Source organism: Mytilus californianus, unplaced genomic scaffold (assembly GCF_021869535.1).
Source record: "Mytilus californianus isolate M0D057914Y unplaced genomic scaffold, xbMytCali1.0.p SCAF_1, whole genome shotgun sequence".
NCBI classification, from domain to species: Eukaryota; Metazoa; Mollusca; class Bivalvia; order Mytilida; family Mytilidae; genus Mytilus; species Mytilus californianus.
The window spans coordinates 124,750,412-124,764,183 of NW_026262581.1; the positions used below are offsets into that span (position 1 = coordinate 124,750,412).

Consider the following 13,772-nt stretch of genomic DNA (forward strand, 5'->3'; position numbering starts at 1 on the left):
AAAAAATACTTTTAATGTCTCGAAGCATCAAAACCAAAATGAACTACAAGGGGTTACCAATAATCTTTGATCCTCTTAATATTCTTCGTTTAAGTAAATTTGCATAGTTATGAATTAAGAGTTTTAGATAAAATTGTATGATTTGAAGCACTCGCAACTGGACCTTATGACTAGCGTTCTCCAGTTCAGATGGGACATAAGACATATTTGATGTGAAACAAGCATCAGGTTTACATGTACCTTTTGCACAAGTTTTATGGTTTTAGTTTTTCTTACACAGTACGTATTATATTCTCAGTTTTCATCTGTATTTCAGGTGTATTGATAGTTTGTACCTACATTTCAAATGCTTTGAGTTTCAGGTTGATAGATTTTACTTACATTTCACATGCTTAAAGCATCAGGTAGATACTTTCTTCTTTTTCAGTTTCAGTATTATGTTGGTAGTTTCTACTTATATTTCAGGTGCCTTAGGAATCAGATTGATAGTTTTTACCATCCCATTGTTGTTTGTTTTGTACGGTTATGGTCTCAGATGGAAACGCCAGCTATTGCATAAAAAGGTATAAATAGATCAATTGTAGATTCTAGATTAGCAGCCAGTACGTTTAAGTCATGTAAAGTTCGCCTCATTTTCGTATGAAGAGAGCGTGCATTGAAATAATGTTTTGAAGCATGTTTCTAAATTATCCGTTACGGCTTTCAGAAAAAAGTATGGTTGTATTGTATGCTTTATCTTATTTCAAAGTATATGTTTTTGTTATTGTTTTGTCTTTAAATGTTTTTCACAGTTTAAAGGAGCATTAGCTAAGATTTCGACAGTAGAAGTTCATAAAAGTATTTCACAGTGTTTTAAACTTCTACAAAAACGGAATGTAGATTAGTTCTCCGTTATAGGCAGTCAGTCTTGTTCAACCCTAGAGACTTCACTATTACATAATTGACTAGCGAGACGATAATTCAACCTTATTTAGACCCATCAGAATGCGGCCTGTGATTTGATAGCAGTTGGAGATTAGTGCGCGTATGCTTAGTTCAGTTATAACAAAATGTCAGGAAGACCAATTTTGTTGACTGATTCGAATCATTCTTATATTGGTTACAGGTGAAACGAATGATGTAAAATGTGCATTTTGTTTTTATCCATGATATGAAATTTAACAGAAAAATCGTCATTACACGTGCTATTTATATTTATCTGTTTATATATGTGTTAAATGTCTACAATCTTCGGGAGGGAACGTCGTTGGTTCATAAGTTGGCGTTCAGTTCCGAAATGTTGATTCTTTTTTTACGTTGTTTTCTTTGGGACTTTTGTCATTTTGACAAACGCCTTAATATTTTACAAATAAATTTCCAGTCAAAACGTCGGACTTGAATTTGTCAGCTAATGCTACTTTAAGTATGTTTTTTTTTATTTGAAAAGGTCGTTCATGTGTCTGTTATCAGGAAAAACATGTTCATAATCGATTAAAAATCAAATATTGACATGTTTATGTATATGCGAAGACATACAAAATAACCATAATAAAGATGCGTAGAAATGCATATCAGGGTGTTATACGAGGATAAATAAGAAAATATACATTTTAATTAAACCCGATATCAACTATGTAAGTATTTTTTTTTTATTAAAATACTAATTTAGGCAAGAAGAAGTAAAAAAATTAAGATTTTGTAATTTGAATTTTATTTAGAATGCCAAACGCGTTTGTCACAGTGGGTATTACCAGTCCAGTAGTCAGCATTTAGGTGCTGACATGAAATATCTCTGGTGCGGTTTTTTATTTTGTATGTTTTACTTTCTTTTCAATACTCTTCAAATTTGAATTTTTGTAATTGATTTGGGTTACCACGAAATCATGTCATGCAGGTTCATAGTATTGAGTAACCTGTAAGGTATAGGTAGTTTGAATTTTATTCATCGATATCATTAATAAAAATATAACAGGAAATACATAGAATACTGGACAGTGCAATAGGCCACAACAAAAAAATTAAATACGATTTTGATATAGTCAGCAGATAGCTTATCTGTAACGAACAACCTCTTTTTTTCTTTTTGTTTAAGTTTCATTGAATTGTCAAAGATGCTTCATACACATTCCGTAGGAGTAAATATTGATACGATGTTGACAGATGTTGTAAAAAAATAACTTTTGTTTGCGTCATCGTCTTATGAGGTTTACATTTGACTAAAAATACGTTTAAAACCCTATTAGGCATTAACAAATGATTTTAGACATCAGTAATTGACGTCATTGTTTATACTATTTGCATGTTAAACTATTTTTTTCTCATAACTTATTAAATTTGTGAGAGGTTGGGATACTCACTACCAGTGATTGTAATATTTAATAAAATATATTTTGTAAGATGATCTCAAGTGCTGCACTTAAACACTCATTAAAGATAGCAAAAACACGATATAAAGGCATTTATCTGGCTCTATACAAAATTGTTTAGAAAATCTATGCGAATTGTTCTAACTGTTAAATGTTATGTTTCTAAGTAATGCCGTATAATCTTTGGCAATTATTGGTTATTATTGATTGTGTAGATTTACGACATAACTTGGCATTCCATCGACTGCGTTTTTCATTATTCGTGAGATAGCTGTTGACACTAATAGTCTATTATATCCTACAGAGTAATTTGACTAATCGTGTTCTTTGGAGTCTAGTTTTCATCCTTTATTGTTAAGACATTAACGCTTATCAAAATCATTTCACTTCTTGTAACATTTCATACCCAAGTGGTTTTAAGCTTCTTAGGAATCTTAACGCCTCTGATTTCTATAGGAAACATTCTCCACAGAAGCTGATATTCCTTAAAGCGTTATCAATTTCAATTTACGTTGTTGCAGTCCTAATGAAATAAATCCCCATTCAGCTATTGTGTAATTTTTACGTGATAGATTTACTGGCAATATGAAGTATGCGTAATTCCTCAGGGCAATAAATCAGGCAACTTATTCATTATAAGCGTTCTTATTTCAAACGGATTTTTAATACTACTTTGCTAAACATTGTACAGACTTGTATTTCCTAAATATTTTCCATCAATGTTTTTTTTAGATATGTCGTCGAATGATGAGATGCTGTATAGATCTGAATGGGAAGTTTTATCGAGCTGAAAAACCAGTTTTACTGACCATTGTAGTTTGTAAAGATGGATCTTTTAATGTATCCTTTTTGGAGATGTCTCATTTGTCATTTTTACCCATATACTTTAAAATCCTTCTCCCGAATTGTTTGTTTTTTATTCTTACAGAAGAATAAATATTCAAGTTTTTTAGGAAGTTGGGACAACTTTTTTTTTTTTAATTTATATACAAGTCTAAATTGAAAACAACGTTCATACAAGTCTAAATTGATAACAACAATCAAACCTATGATTGCGTTGGATAAAAACCGCAATTTTTATACGTGTGTATGTAAAACAAATTTCTTGGTAGAGGGGTATAAATACAGCACAAACAACATTTTCCAAAAGACCAAAAAGTGAAAAAGTATATTTTAACAAAACGCATTTGACTAACAGGTAGAACAACGGATGTTCTTAAACCCTGTTGACTGCCATTGGCGATTGCCAAATAAATGTATCACCAGATGTAAGAAAATGGATCTTTATATTAATTTAATACCAAACAGAAAACAATAAACTTGCGGAAAAGATGAAATACCACAAACATGAGGTGCAAAAATTTGTACACCATATCCGGATTTCGACAATAAATGTTTCTTCAGTGATGTTAGGGATCGAAACGGTATTTGGAAGTATATATATTAAAGTGAAAGATATGTAAGGTATATAAATCGGCTATTTTTATGTGAATTATTTATATTCAACCCACAATAAGTTAAGCTGATTGTTTAAAAACTAGTAAGATACTGAATGGGGAAATTAAAATCACAGGGCTTGTTTATAGGTCCGATATATATGTTGTATCATTGTTAATGAGACAACTATCCACCAGAGTTGAAATGAAGTGGATACAGCCCATTATCGTGTACGTGCATTTAAATCAAGCTTCACTACATTTCAAAACCCACGTTCATATTGGGCAGTAGCGGGACTCATTTTTCAAGTGCGTTTGGATTACAAGGAACTCAATTTTTTTTATCTACGTAGAACATAGTAGGCTTGAACTTTGAACTGATGACAAGCGCCGATGATGAAAAAAAGAAAAACCTAATTCCCCCCAGATGCGATTTTAACTGCCTTCAAAACTTATTCGATTGAGTGAATAAAACATCATATATATATATAGCGGATCTTGAGGGTAAAGGACAATGATAACATCGTTCATATTTCTTGAAAGACAGTCTATGGAATGTATCTTTTATGAAATCTATTTCACAAACTTGTTTATCAATGGAAATCATTAAGTACATTCAAAAGTCATTTTTTATTCTATTAAGTAACCAAGCCTGCAAGTGTCTGCAGATCAAATGAGTAGTGAAAGCAGAAAATTAATGTCACTTGTCAGTTTGATATGCACACAAAATGTAGAATGGCTAAATCTCAATTTCCATGAAATTGATTTTACGCCAAGCAGATTGTTTTGAAAGAAATCGTGCTTGTGATTGCTTTTCATTGCACTTTTAGGATATTTAATAAATCCTTTAGCAAGAATTTTATTAAAATAAATACTTTAATTTGTCGACCCGGTCGATATCTTTTACAAAGTTGTTGTCTTAATAGGACATAGAAATTGCATACAGAGTCAATGACACCAACGTTATAACGCTTAACGAAGTTTGTTGCGTTGAATACATTTTTCTTCATAAATTTTTAGACATGTTATTGTATCTAATCAATATACATTTACTATGCAGTGAGTGTCCTTGTTTTTCTGTTGATGCCATAAGGAATTTTGAATTCATTATTTATATTGACATGTTCCTAGTTTAGCTTCCATTAGATGTGTTTCTATTTATTTTATCTAGTTCATGCTTAAGTCATCACAATGTCTTCTTTTGTTAATTGTACTTATTTAAAAAGAGAATGATACCAATCTCCATGGAATAACCTTCATCAGCCACATTCAAGACTAAAAGCCTGTTAAACGTAAAGTATTAATGCACATTAGTTTTTTTCCGTCCAATTTCGTTTGGTCGTTGTGCGTGGTGTCTCTTTTCTTCGAAATACTAAGGATGATTTTCTAACCCAGAAATAGATTACCTTAGCTGTACTTGGCAAAACCTTTAAAAATTTTGGGTCCTCAATGCTCTTCAACTTCTTACTTTATTTGGCCTTTTTTATTCGAGCTTCACTGATTAGTTTGTAGACAAAATGCTCGTCTGGCGTACTAAATTTTAATCATGTTATCTATGATAATACTAAAGCAAATTTATTGTTCCCTTGATGTCGTCTCCTTTTTATCTGAGACCAAATGAAAAGTACAGCAAGAATCGTCAAAGGTGAGATTTGCTTAGTTTTAATACAATTTTATAATTTTTTAACTGGAAATTTAAAAACAAATTAATCCTCACCAAAAGTTTTCTTTTTTTATTTTCAGAAATTGTCTTCATGATTTATCTCTCAGGTTTCATATATATGTTATACATATACTAGGATTTCAAATTGAAAAAAAATAATGAAACCATGATATTGTAGGATTAAAAACATTTTTTTTTCTAGAAGTGTATTGATGTGTAAACTGGGGCCATTAACTCACAAACTAAATAAAAGATCGGCATATAAAGTTTGTGAGTCATCGACCGAGTTTACACATTAATTATCTCTAGAAAAATGTGTTTAATCCTTAAAATCCTTCACCAAAACATTTTCAATTTGTAATTACCAATTTTTTGTTCATTGGCTACTATTAACCATCACATGCACAATTGGAATGTTGTAACTAAAGAGTTAACCGCCTTGTTGATTAATATAATAGAATCTAATATGAAAACACAACTACCTCAAAAAAACTTCACAAAAACGTCCTTGTTCTAAAAAAAAGTTCATACCTGGACCTTGTTGATAAATATTCCGTATCAACGTCACAAGTAATACATGATGGTCTAGAAGCATAGATTCTAGGTACTGACGTTGTTTATCATCTTAAAAACGTGTTATAGTGTTCTTTTTATTTGTCTTTGTATATTATTATCTTTTACTGTTTATTCCATATTGTCTCGCCTGCGACGAAAGTCTCGGAAAGCAAAACATAGGGATTGCTTTTCCGGCGACGGCGACGGCGTCAACAATTGTTAAGTTTTCTGCTGAAGTCAGTTTGATAGGATCTACTTGTGATAGATCGATGATATTTTGTATGAAGTTGCATTACTATCAGTACATATCAGTTTGACGACTATTTTGAGGCCCTGCCTCCTAGGACATGGTCAAGTGACTTTGAATTAATTAGCAATTTTCAATGTTAAGTTTTCTGCTTAAATTAGTTTGATAGGATGTACTTGTGATAGATCAATGATGTTTTTTATGAAGTCGCATTACTATCAATTCATATCAGTTTGATTACTATCTTGAGGCCCTGTCCCCTAGGCCATGGTCCAGTGACTTTGAATTAATTAGCAATTTTCGATTTTATGTTTTTTCTGCTTAAGTCAGTTTAATAAGAACTACTTGTGATAGATCAAAATGATATTTTTTATAGAGTTACTTTACTATCAGTACATATCGTTTTAACGACTTTGACTTTGAATTAATTTGCAATTTTCAATGTTAAGTTTTTATGCTAAAGTTGTTTTGATAGGAACTCCTTACAATAAACAACACTATTTTCTATAAAGTTACATTACTGTCTGTACATCTCAGTTTGTCGACCATTTTCAGGCCCTGTCCACTAGGTCATGGTCTAATGACTGAATTAATAAGCAATTTTGCTGTCCATCAGATTGTCTTTTTCTGAATTTTATGCCGATAGGCGAGACATATCTCTGTGTCAACAGTTTATTTGTAATATCCCTTTTGGCGTGGCTCGGTCTTTATACATCCCGCCATTTGTATTCTTGTCTTTCATTTTTGCTTATGTGCTTTGTCTAAAGAGTTTCTATGCCAATTTGTTTTTCTTTGTTGGCATAGTTGTTTGTTGTTAAAGTGATTAAGATTATAACACAATGTTGACTTGTGTTCCCCAATTTTTGATATTTTTACCTATTATATATGAATAAGAAGATGTGGTATGAACGCCAATGAGATAACTCTCTATCCAAGTCACAATGTGTAAAAGGTAAACAATTATAGGTCAAAGTTTGTTTTGCTCACATATTTTTGTCAATATAATGTAATTGTATGCGACTGTCATACAAGTGAGAGGGTTAGCTAGCTACAAAACCAGGTTTAAGTCACCATTTCTACACAAGGAAATGCCTGTACCAAGTCTGGAATATGTAAGTTGTTTTCCATTCGTTTGATGTGTTTGAGCTTTTGAGTTTGCCATTTGATAAGGGACTTTCCGTTTTGAATTTTCTTCGGAGTTCGGTATTTTTGATATTTTTGTTATTTTTACCTGTTTCTTTTATGCTATGGTACATGTTAGTATGGCGATCTAAGGTTAACTTCAAACACACGGTTACTAAAAATCACATTTTAATGGTACCAAATAGGGGGTTACGTCATTATAGTATACCTGCTTATTCAATCTTACTTTTTAACCAAAAGATATTTTCGTCTTACTTTTTACATCATGACATTCAAATTTCTATTTGTCTTTATTTTTGTACCTTCTAGTACTTTTGAATTATTTTAAAATAATCTGTATCTTAATCGCTCATTTTATTTTTTCAGATAAATATATAATACAAAGACATAATATCCGTAAAAAAAGAGTTTATGAATGCAAGCGTATTCGTTATAACAAGTCATAATCTGTTCTTTCCAAACTAAAATTGTTATTAAATCGGAAGGTCTACGATAATTAAACCTAAAAGCACTTCGGACGTATCAAATTTATAGTGTGTTATTTTCCTGTTTTGATAGCACTTGGTCTAAGGAGTTGAAACCTTAGTTTCTTATAATTTCAAAATTTATTAACGGACAATTTTAGAAAGGTTTGTTATAAATCATGTCAGTACCGAAGTACTGACTACTGAGCTGATTACCCTCGGGGACTGATAGTCCACCAGCAGATGTATCGACCCAGTGCTGTAAAAATAAAAAAACAACACGTTATAAATTGCATGCGTCTGTAGCGCTTTTCGTGAATTACCTTCATCAAGAACACTCAAAGCCGAATATTTGAAAGCCTAGAATGTATAATAACCTAAATAGTTGAAGAGCTTTATGACCAAAATGGACATAGCAAATAGCCAAATTTATCTAAGGTCAACTTTGACTGAGGGAGTTGAAACCATAATTTCAAAAAAGTTTAACGGACAATTTTGGAACGGTTTGTTATAAATCATGTCAGTACCGAGGTAGATGTAGATTTTATGAAAATTGATATTCGTATAGTGGGTGATATCAAAAGATTACTTTTTTATATCGAAGAAAATGGAGTTGTTTAAGTCGTACAATAAATTACATTCGTTTCAACTTCCTTTTATTTTGCCTTTTACTTTTTTGATTCGATCGTCACTGATGAGTCATTTGTAGACGACACGCGCGTCTGGCGTACAATATTACAAGCATAGTATCTTATACAAAACTATAAGCTTGGTATCTTATACAAAACTATAAGCTTGGTATCTTTGATGAGTTTCTTTTCCGATCATTTCACTAGCCAAAAAATTGGTTTATAGAAAAAAGTAAAATAACAAAAATACCGAACTCCGAGGAAAATTCAAAACGGAAAGTCCCTAAGCAAATGACAAAATCAAAAGCTCAAACACATCAAACGAATGGATAACAATTGTCATATTCCTGACTTGGTACAGGCATATTAATTTATCTAGAATAATAAAGACCGGTAAAGTTAATTTATTTAACGATTTGAGCCTTTTTTGTGCTTTATATTCTCTACATTTGTAACCGCGAGGTTAAGACGAAGTGTAGAATTAATGTTATGACTAACACAATTTAGATTTGAGTTTGATTCTCTGTTTTCGGATTCATTATCTTTGAAATCAAATTTCAGTACCATATACTAATAACGCGTTCAAATTCGAATCTTTTTTCATGGTTTAAATCTATTACCTGCATTCCTATCACAAAGGATATCATATATCTCCCAGTTGATACGATATTCCAGAGGTTGCATTTCGTGTGATTTCCTTAATAGAGGGTTGCTGACCACAAGAACGGCAATAAAACAAGAGTTCCAAGTGGCGAAGTTGAAATCATCCATTCGAAAATTTTCAGCTGCCATTACGAGTTGGTTGACCGTTATGGAATATCTGTTTCACATATTACGACGGATATGTTCCAATTGTCGTAACCAAAATCCCATTCTTTTTCTCTCGAATGACCTATCGAATTAGACTTATCACCGAGTTTGTACTTATAAGAGCAATACGACGGGTGATACATGTTAAGCAGGATCTGCTTATCCTTTCGGAGCATCTGAGATAACACCCGGTTTTTGGTGGGGTTAGTGTTGCTCAGTCTTTAGTTTTCACGGGTTCCACTAGTGGAACAGGAACTCTAAATGCTAGATTTTTATATTTCTGTGTGTTTCAGAGTATTGTTTGATTGTTCGTCTTTTAGTTTTGTTCATGGTGTTATCTTTGTTTCACCAGCTTGATATTTTCTACACTTTTTTGATATTTTTGATAAGTTCAAAATCTTCAATTTAGATACTTTTTAAAAAGGGGTCTAAATCTTTAATTACAGTACAGTGTTAGCCTTTATGATTTCCTTTACTTCCTTCCAGATACAGTTTGTTTATTATTGTATTGATGATTGTACGGTAAGTATTCAGTTACAGTAGAGAACATTCTGAACTTTATATTTGGTAAATACATGTATATGACACTTAGAATAAACCCCAAAAAAAATCATTACATCCAAAATACTAGTACATCTTTTTATTTGATATCTTACATCTTATCGTATTATACGAGTAAAGGATTATTTTAAGTGAATTTGTGTTGATATTAAAAAATAACAACAAAAACCAAACAAACTTGAACGATATACACTTTACATAACAAATATCAAACGTGAATTTAAAAAAAAATCTAAATGCAAGAAAGTTGTATATTTACTACTTTATCTTTAATTATACAACTCTGTAATGCGTACGGAGTCGAGACCAATCATCCTCTTTTATCTATTCCAATTTTTGTTCACAGATTGATCTTGAATTACTCTTAAACACATACAACGAAGAGGATGCTGAGAAATTTAACTCACTTATTGAATTATATACGAAATGTGGAGACTTTTTATCTGAAGTAAGTGCGTTTTAATATCAATCTGGACATATGTGTTAATATTCAAAATAAAGTTCTGCTACTGCGTATACAAGATCCAACTGTTTCGCCGAAACTGATATTACTGATTTTTAAAGTCTGGTTAATATCTTCAGTCATAATCAGGTTACTTTGTTCACAATTACATCAAATGACCTTTACTTGTTAACACTGCAAACCGTTTAAGTAAATGTGACTATGCAAAATCTTGTTCAGAAAATTTATTTTAAAGAAACTTTTTATTTTGTATTATGATTGACTCTTAACAATCGGTATTGGGGTTATTTGATTTGTTGGTGTGTTTGGTGCAACGTATCAATGCTTATTGTTGCAACCTTTCCTGCAAAATATTGTTTCATGATCAAATTAGCTGTTTGATTTTGAACATGACTGTTGATGTCTTTCTGTTAATTTATTGGTATCATAAAAAAATGTGACTTTTTATTCTTAGAAAACATTGGGAGAACAATTACTGGTCATGATTGCTGCTGCATTTTTACACTGTATGATATTGAAACAGTTACCAAGTTCAACACAAGAACGACATACAAATCAAAACATGTGCCTTTGTCAGTTTGTTGAAATGGTGATGGCAGAGTATTTCCAGTGTCTTTCAAAGTTTACTAAAGTTCCAGATCTCCAAGACGTTTTACAAAAAAGACTTTTTCTTAGTGTAGAAAAGAAGAAACTCAAAGAAAGAAAACAATCACTTGCAATCAAAGAAGAATTCAGCTTTGTTTCTATTTGACACATGTATACACTTTTATATTTTTACTAAAATCAAAATTATATGACAACTAATATCAAAAGCATTCATTATTGTTTGTTTTATGTTAAGTCATTTCGATATTTGTCTTCCGAGTGTAACCTTTTTGTTCAACCCTTGAAAATCAATGTTACATTTAAAAAAATCATTGCAATTTTACCTTTATAATGCACGCCATTTACTATTTAGAAGGCTTGCCGTCGACAGAGCATGCGAGATTTTAATCCTGATGATTTTATGTGTACTCTATCTTCGCACAACTGTAATACACCTTATCGCTATTTGGAAATTTGCGCCGCTTGAACTTTTGACGTCATTCAACAATCACTTTTCCATTGTGGCGTCAGATATTTTCTATTGTGGCGTCAATTTTTTACGGGAACCTTTGTGATATCTAGTAATGGCTGACAAATAGCAATAAGGTGTATTGTGGTAAACCATCGAACTTAGAATGATTGCAATCTAAAGCGTTTACATTTCTTTAATATGCAATGTGAAAAACAATTGACCCAAATATGTCGGCTTATTTGATATGACAGATATAATGAATTCACGAATAAGAATAAATTGATCATGTTTAATTAACCGACATGTTTGGGTGATTTGTGTTTTTTTTTTTTTTTTTTTTTTTTCGCTATAGCAGAATTCAAAGCTAACTATGACATTCATAAAGCTAAGTAAAACGGTGCTCTTAGTGAAGTCTGTTTTTAACCTGAGAATATCCGAGACAGATGCCTTAAGGGAAAGACAGTAACTCATTCAAAAAGATTACAGATTTTTTAATGGAGGCTGGATATATTCACATACATACAGTCTTAAAAAATATATCAGTCATAATTTCTACAAATTTGAAGTAATCTAAGAGAGATAACTCATAGCTGCTTTGTATGAATTTCCATGTTTTGAGGGTATCAAGGAATTTATTAGAAAGGTTAAAAACATTCAAAATCAGGATGTTTCGAGGAGCTCTTCTTCCAAAAAACCCTCATTAAGTTATTGAATGCTCTGATTTTGATGCAACAGTACAAAACATGCTTTTGTTGACAGCGTCGATCCAATCACTGGATATTGCGTGTACATGAATTTTCATCATGTAATAGCTTTGAACTAATTGGTTTACAGCGACGGAAGGTTGTCTTGTTACCTATTCTATAAATCATTCCGTATAGGGAAGAAAATAAGTATGTTCTACAGTTTACAGTTCATGTTAAGCAGAATCGTTACAAACAGTGAAAGAGAATAGATGGAATATAAAATCACTATCCAGACTCCTTAACAAGGGTGTGCTACTTATACAAAAACTGCTCCAACAGAGTTACGAGGAAGGACGACTAAGATAGAAATTTTTACGGTCACCATCACATTTTGTGATGATCTCATATGCCTCTGATGTCTAAGTAGTTACTACTAAAGGTTCCATATTTTTCATGAATGACTTTAAAACACTTCTGCTTAACAAGACAAAAAGGGGAAACAGTTTTCATTAATAACTGTGCCAAAGTAAGATGGTAAATGAGATACACATATACACTTTGAAATATTCGAAAAACTAAGGATTCTCTGTTCTAAGATAGATTACCTTAGCTGTATTTGGCAGAACATTTTGGTCCACAATGCTTTTAACTTTTTTTATTCAAGCATCACTGATTAGTCTTTTGTAGACAAAACGCGCGTTTTGCGTGCAACATTTTAATCATGGTACCTAAAAGAAGTTTATATACATGTATAAATGAAAAGAAAACTACATTCGACCTTGTCCAAGAATATAAGATGTGAAGAATAGTGATACTTCCCTTACAAATCGGACAACTAGGGAGACGGATTATGTAAGTTCTTCTTGATTCCCAATCCCCATATTTGTGTTATATATTTGTCATTTGTGCACTTTTGCAAAATAAAATATTGATTAACCTTATTTGGCCAACCAGAACGAAATACAAACCCGCTGATGAGTAATTCATCATCATACCCGTGTTAAAAAAGGTGCTCAAAGGTCATCATTTGCTCTAAGTTCATATAATCCAGACAAGGCGAATAAACTTTAAAAGTCCGCAAGAAGGGCAAGGGAAAAATATTATTGAACCGCTTATTTCTAGTTTTATTATCTATGTTTCCTCTCTATCAGTCTTTTAGGCCCTGAAATCTCACTTGGATATCTTTTGATTTAAACTGACACTTCTGGTCAATTCGATCCAAACATTTTAGGGATATAACTGCTCGGTAAACAATATTATATCCATTATTTGTTAAATATTATGATTTTTAAGTTTCATAAATATGTACAAAGTATTCAACATAGATGATTTTCACATGTAAACATTTGCTCAGATCTTAAGACCAAAAGAAGAAACAGAAACTTATTTGAAATATCAAATTGTATATGCCTAAGATTGTAATGTTCTCTTAACTTTTAATTTATTCTATACACAGGACTATCACGTGAAAAGCTTTAACTGACACTGGTTACCTTTGCCCCCTCAATTGTTGATAGAATACTTTTTTTTCTCATGCAGCAATTGACTTGGTTTAAAAATAATAATAATAAAGAAATGGTTACATTGCAAAATCATAAAAAGATAACATAATCAAGTCTATACTAATAGTTCAGAGAAATAACTCTATTGGATACATTGACTGCTTGTCCAAACTCGCGACGTTCAGATAGGGCGCGTTATCACTGAACCATT

The 13,772-nt window shown here is 31.7% G+C and overlaps 1 protein-coding gene across 1 annotated transcript in view; it reads left to right on the forward strand.

Annotated features, from left to right (window-relative positions):
• The window catches only part of LOC127738944 (uncharacterized), a 38,150-nt gene extending 26,906 nt beyond the window's left edge, over nucleotides 1–11,244 (forward strand). Inside the window, exons 6-10 of the mRNA XM_052250450.1 lie at nucleotides 466–563; nucleotides 3,078–3,185; nucleotides 9,779–9,814; nucleotides 10,200–10,301; nucleotides 10,771–11,244. Of these exons, the coding sequence (XP_052106410.1) occupies nucleotides 466–563; nucleotides 3,078–3,185; nucleotides 9,779–9,814; nucleotides 10,200–10,301; nucleotides 10,771–11,067 (641 nt within the window). The 3' untranslated portion in view covers nucleotides 11,068–11,244. The remainder of the gene's footprint in view (nucleotides 1–465; nucleotides 564–3,077; nucleotides 3,186–9,778; nucleotides 9,815–10,199; nucleotides 10,302–10,770) is intronic.
• Nucleotides 11,245–13,772: the final 2,528 nt, after the last annotated feature.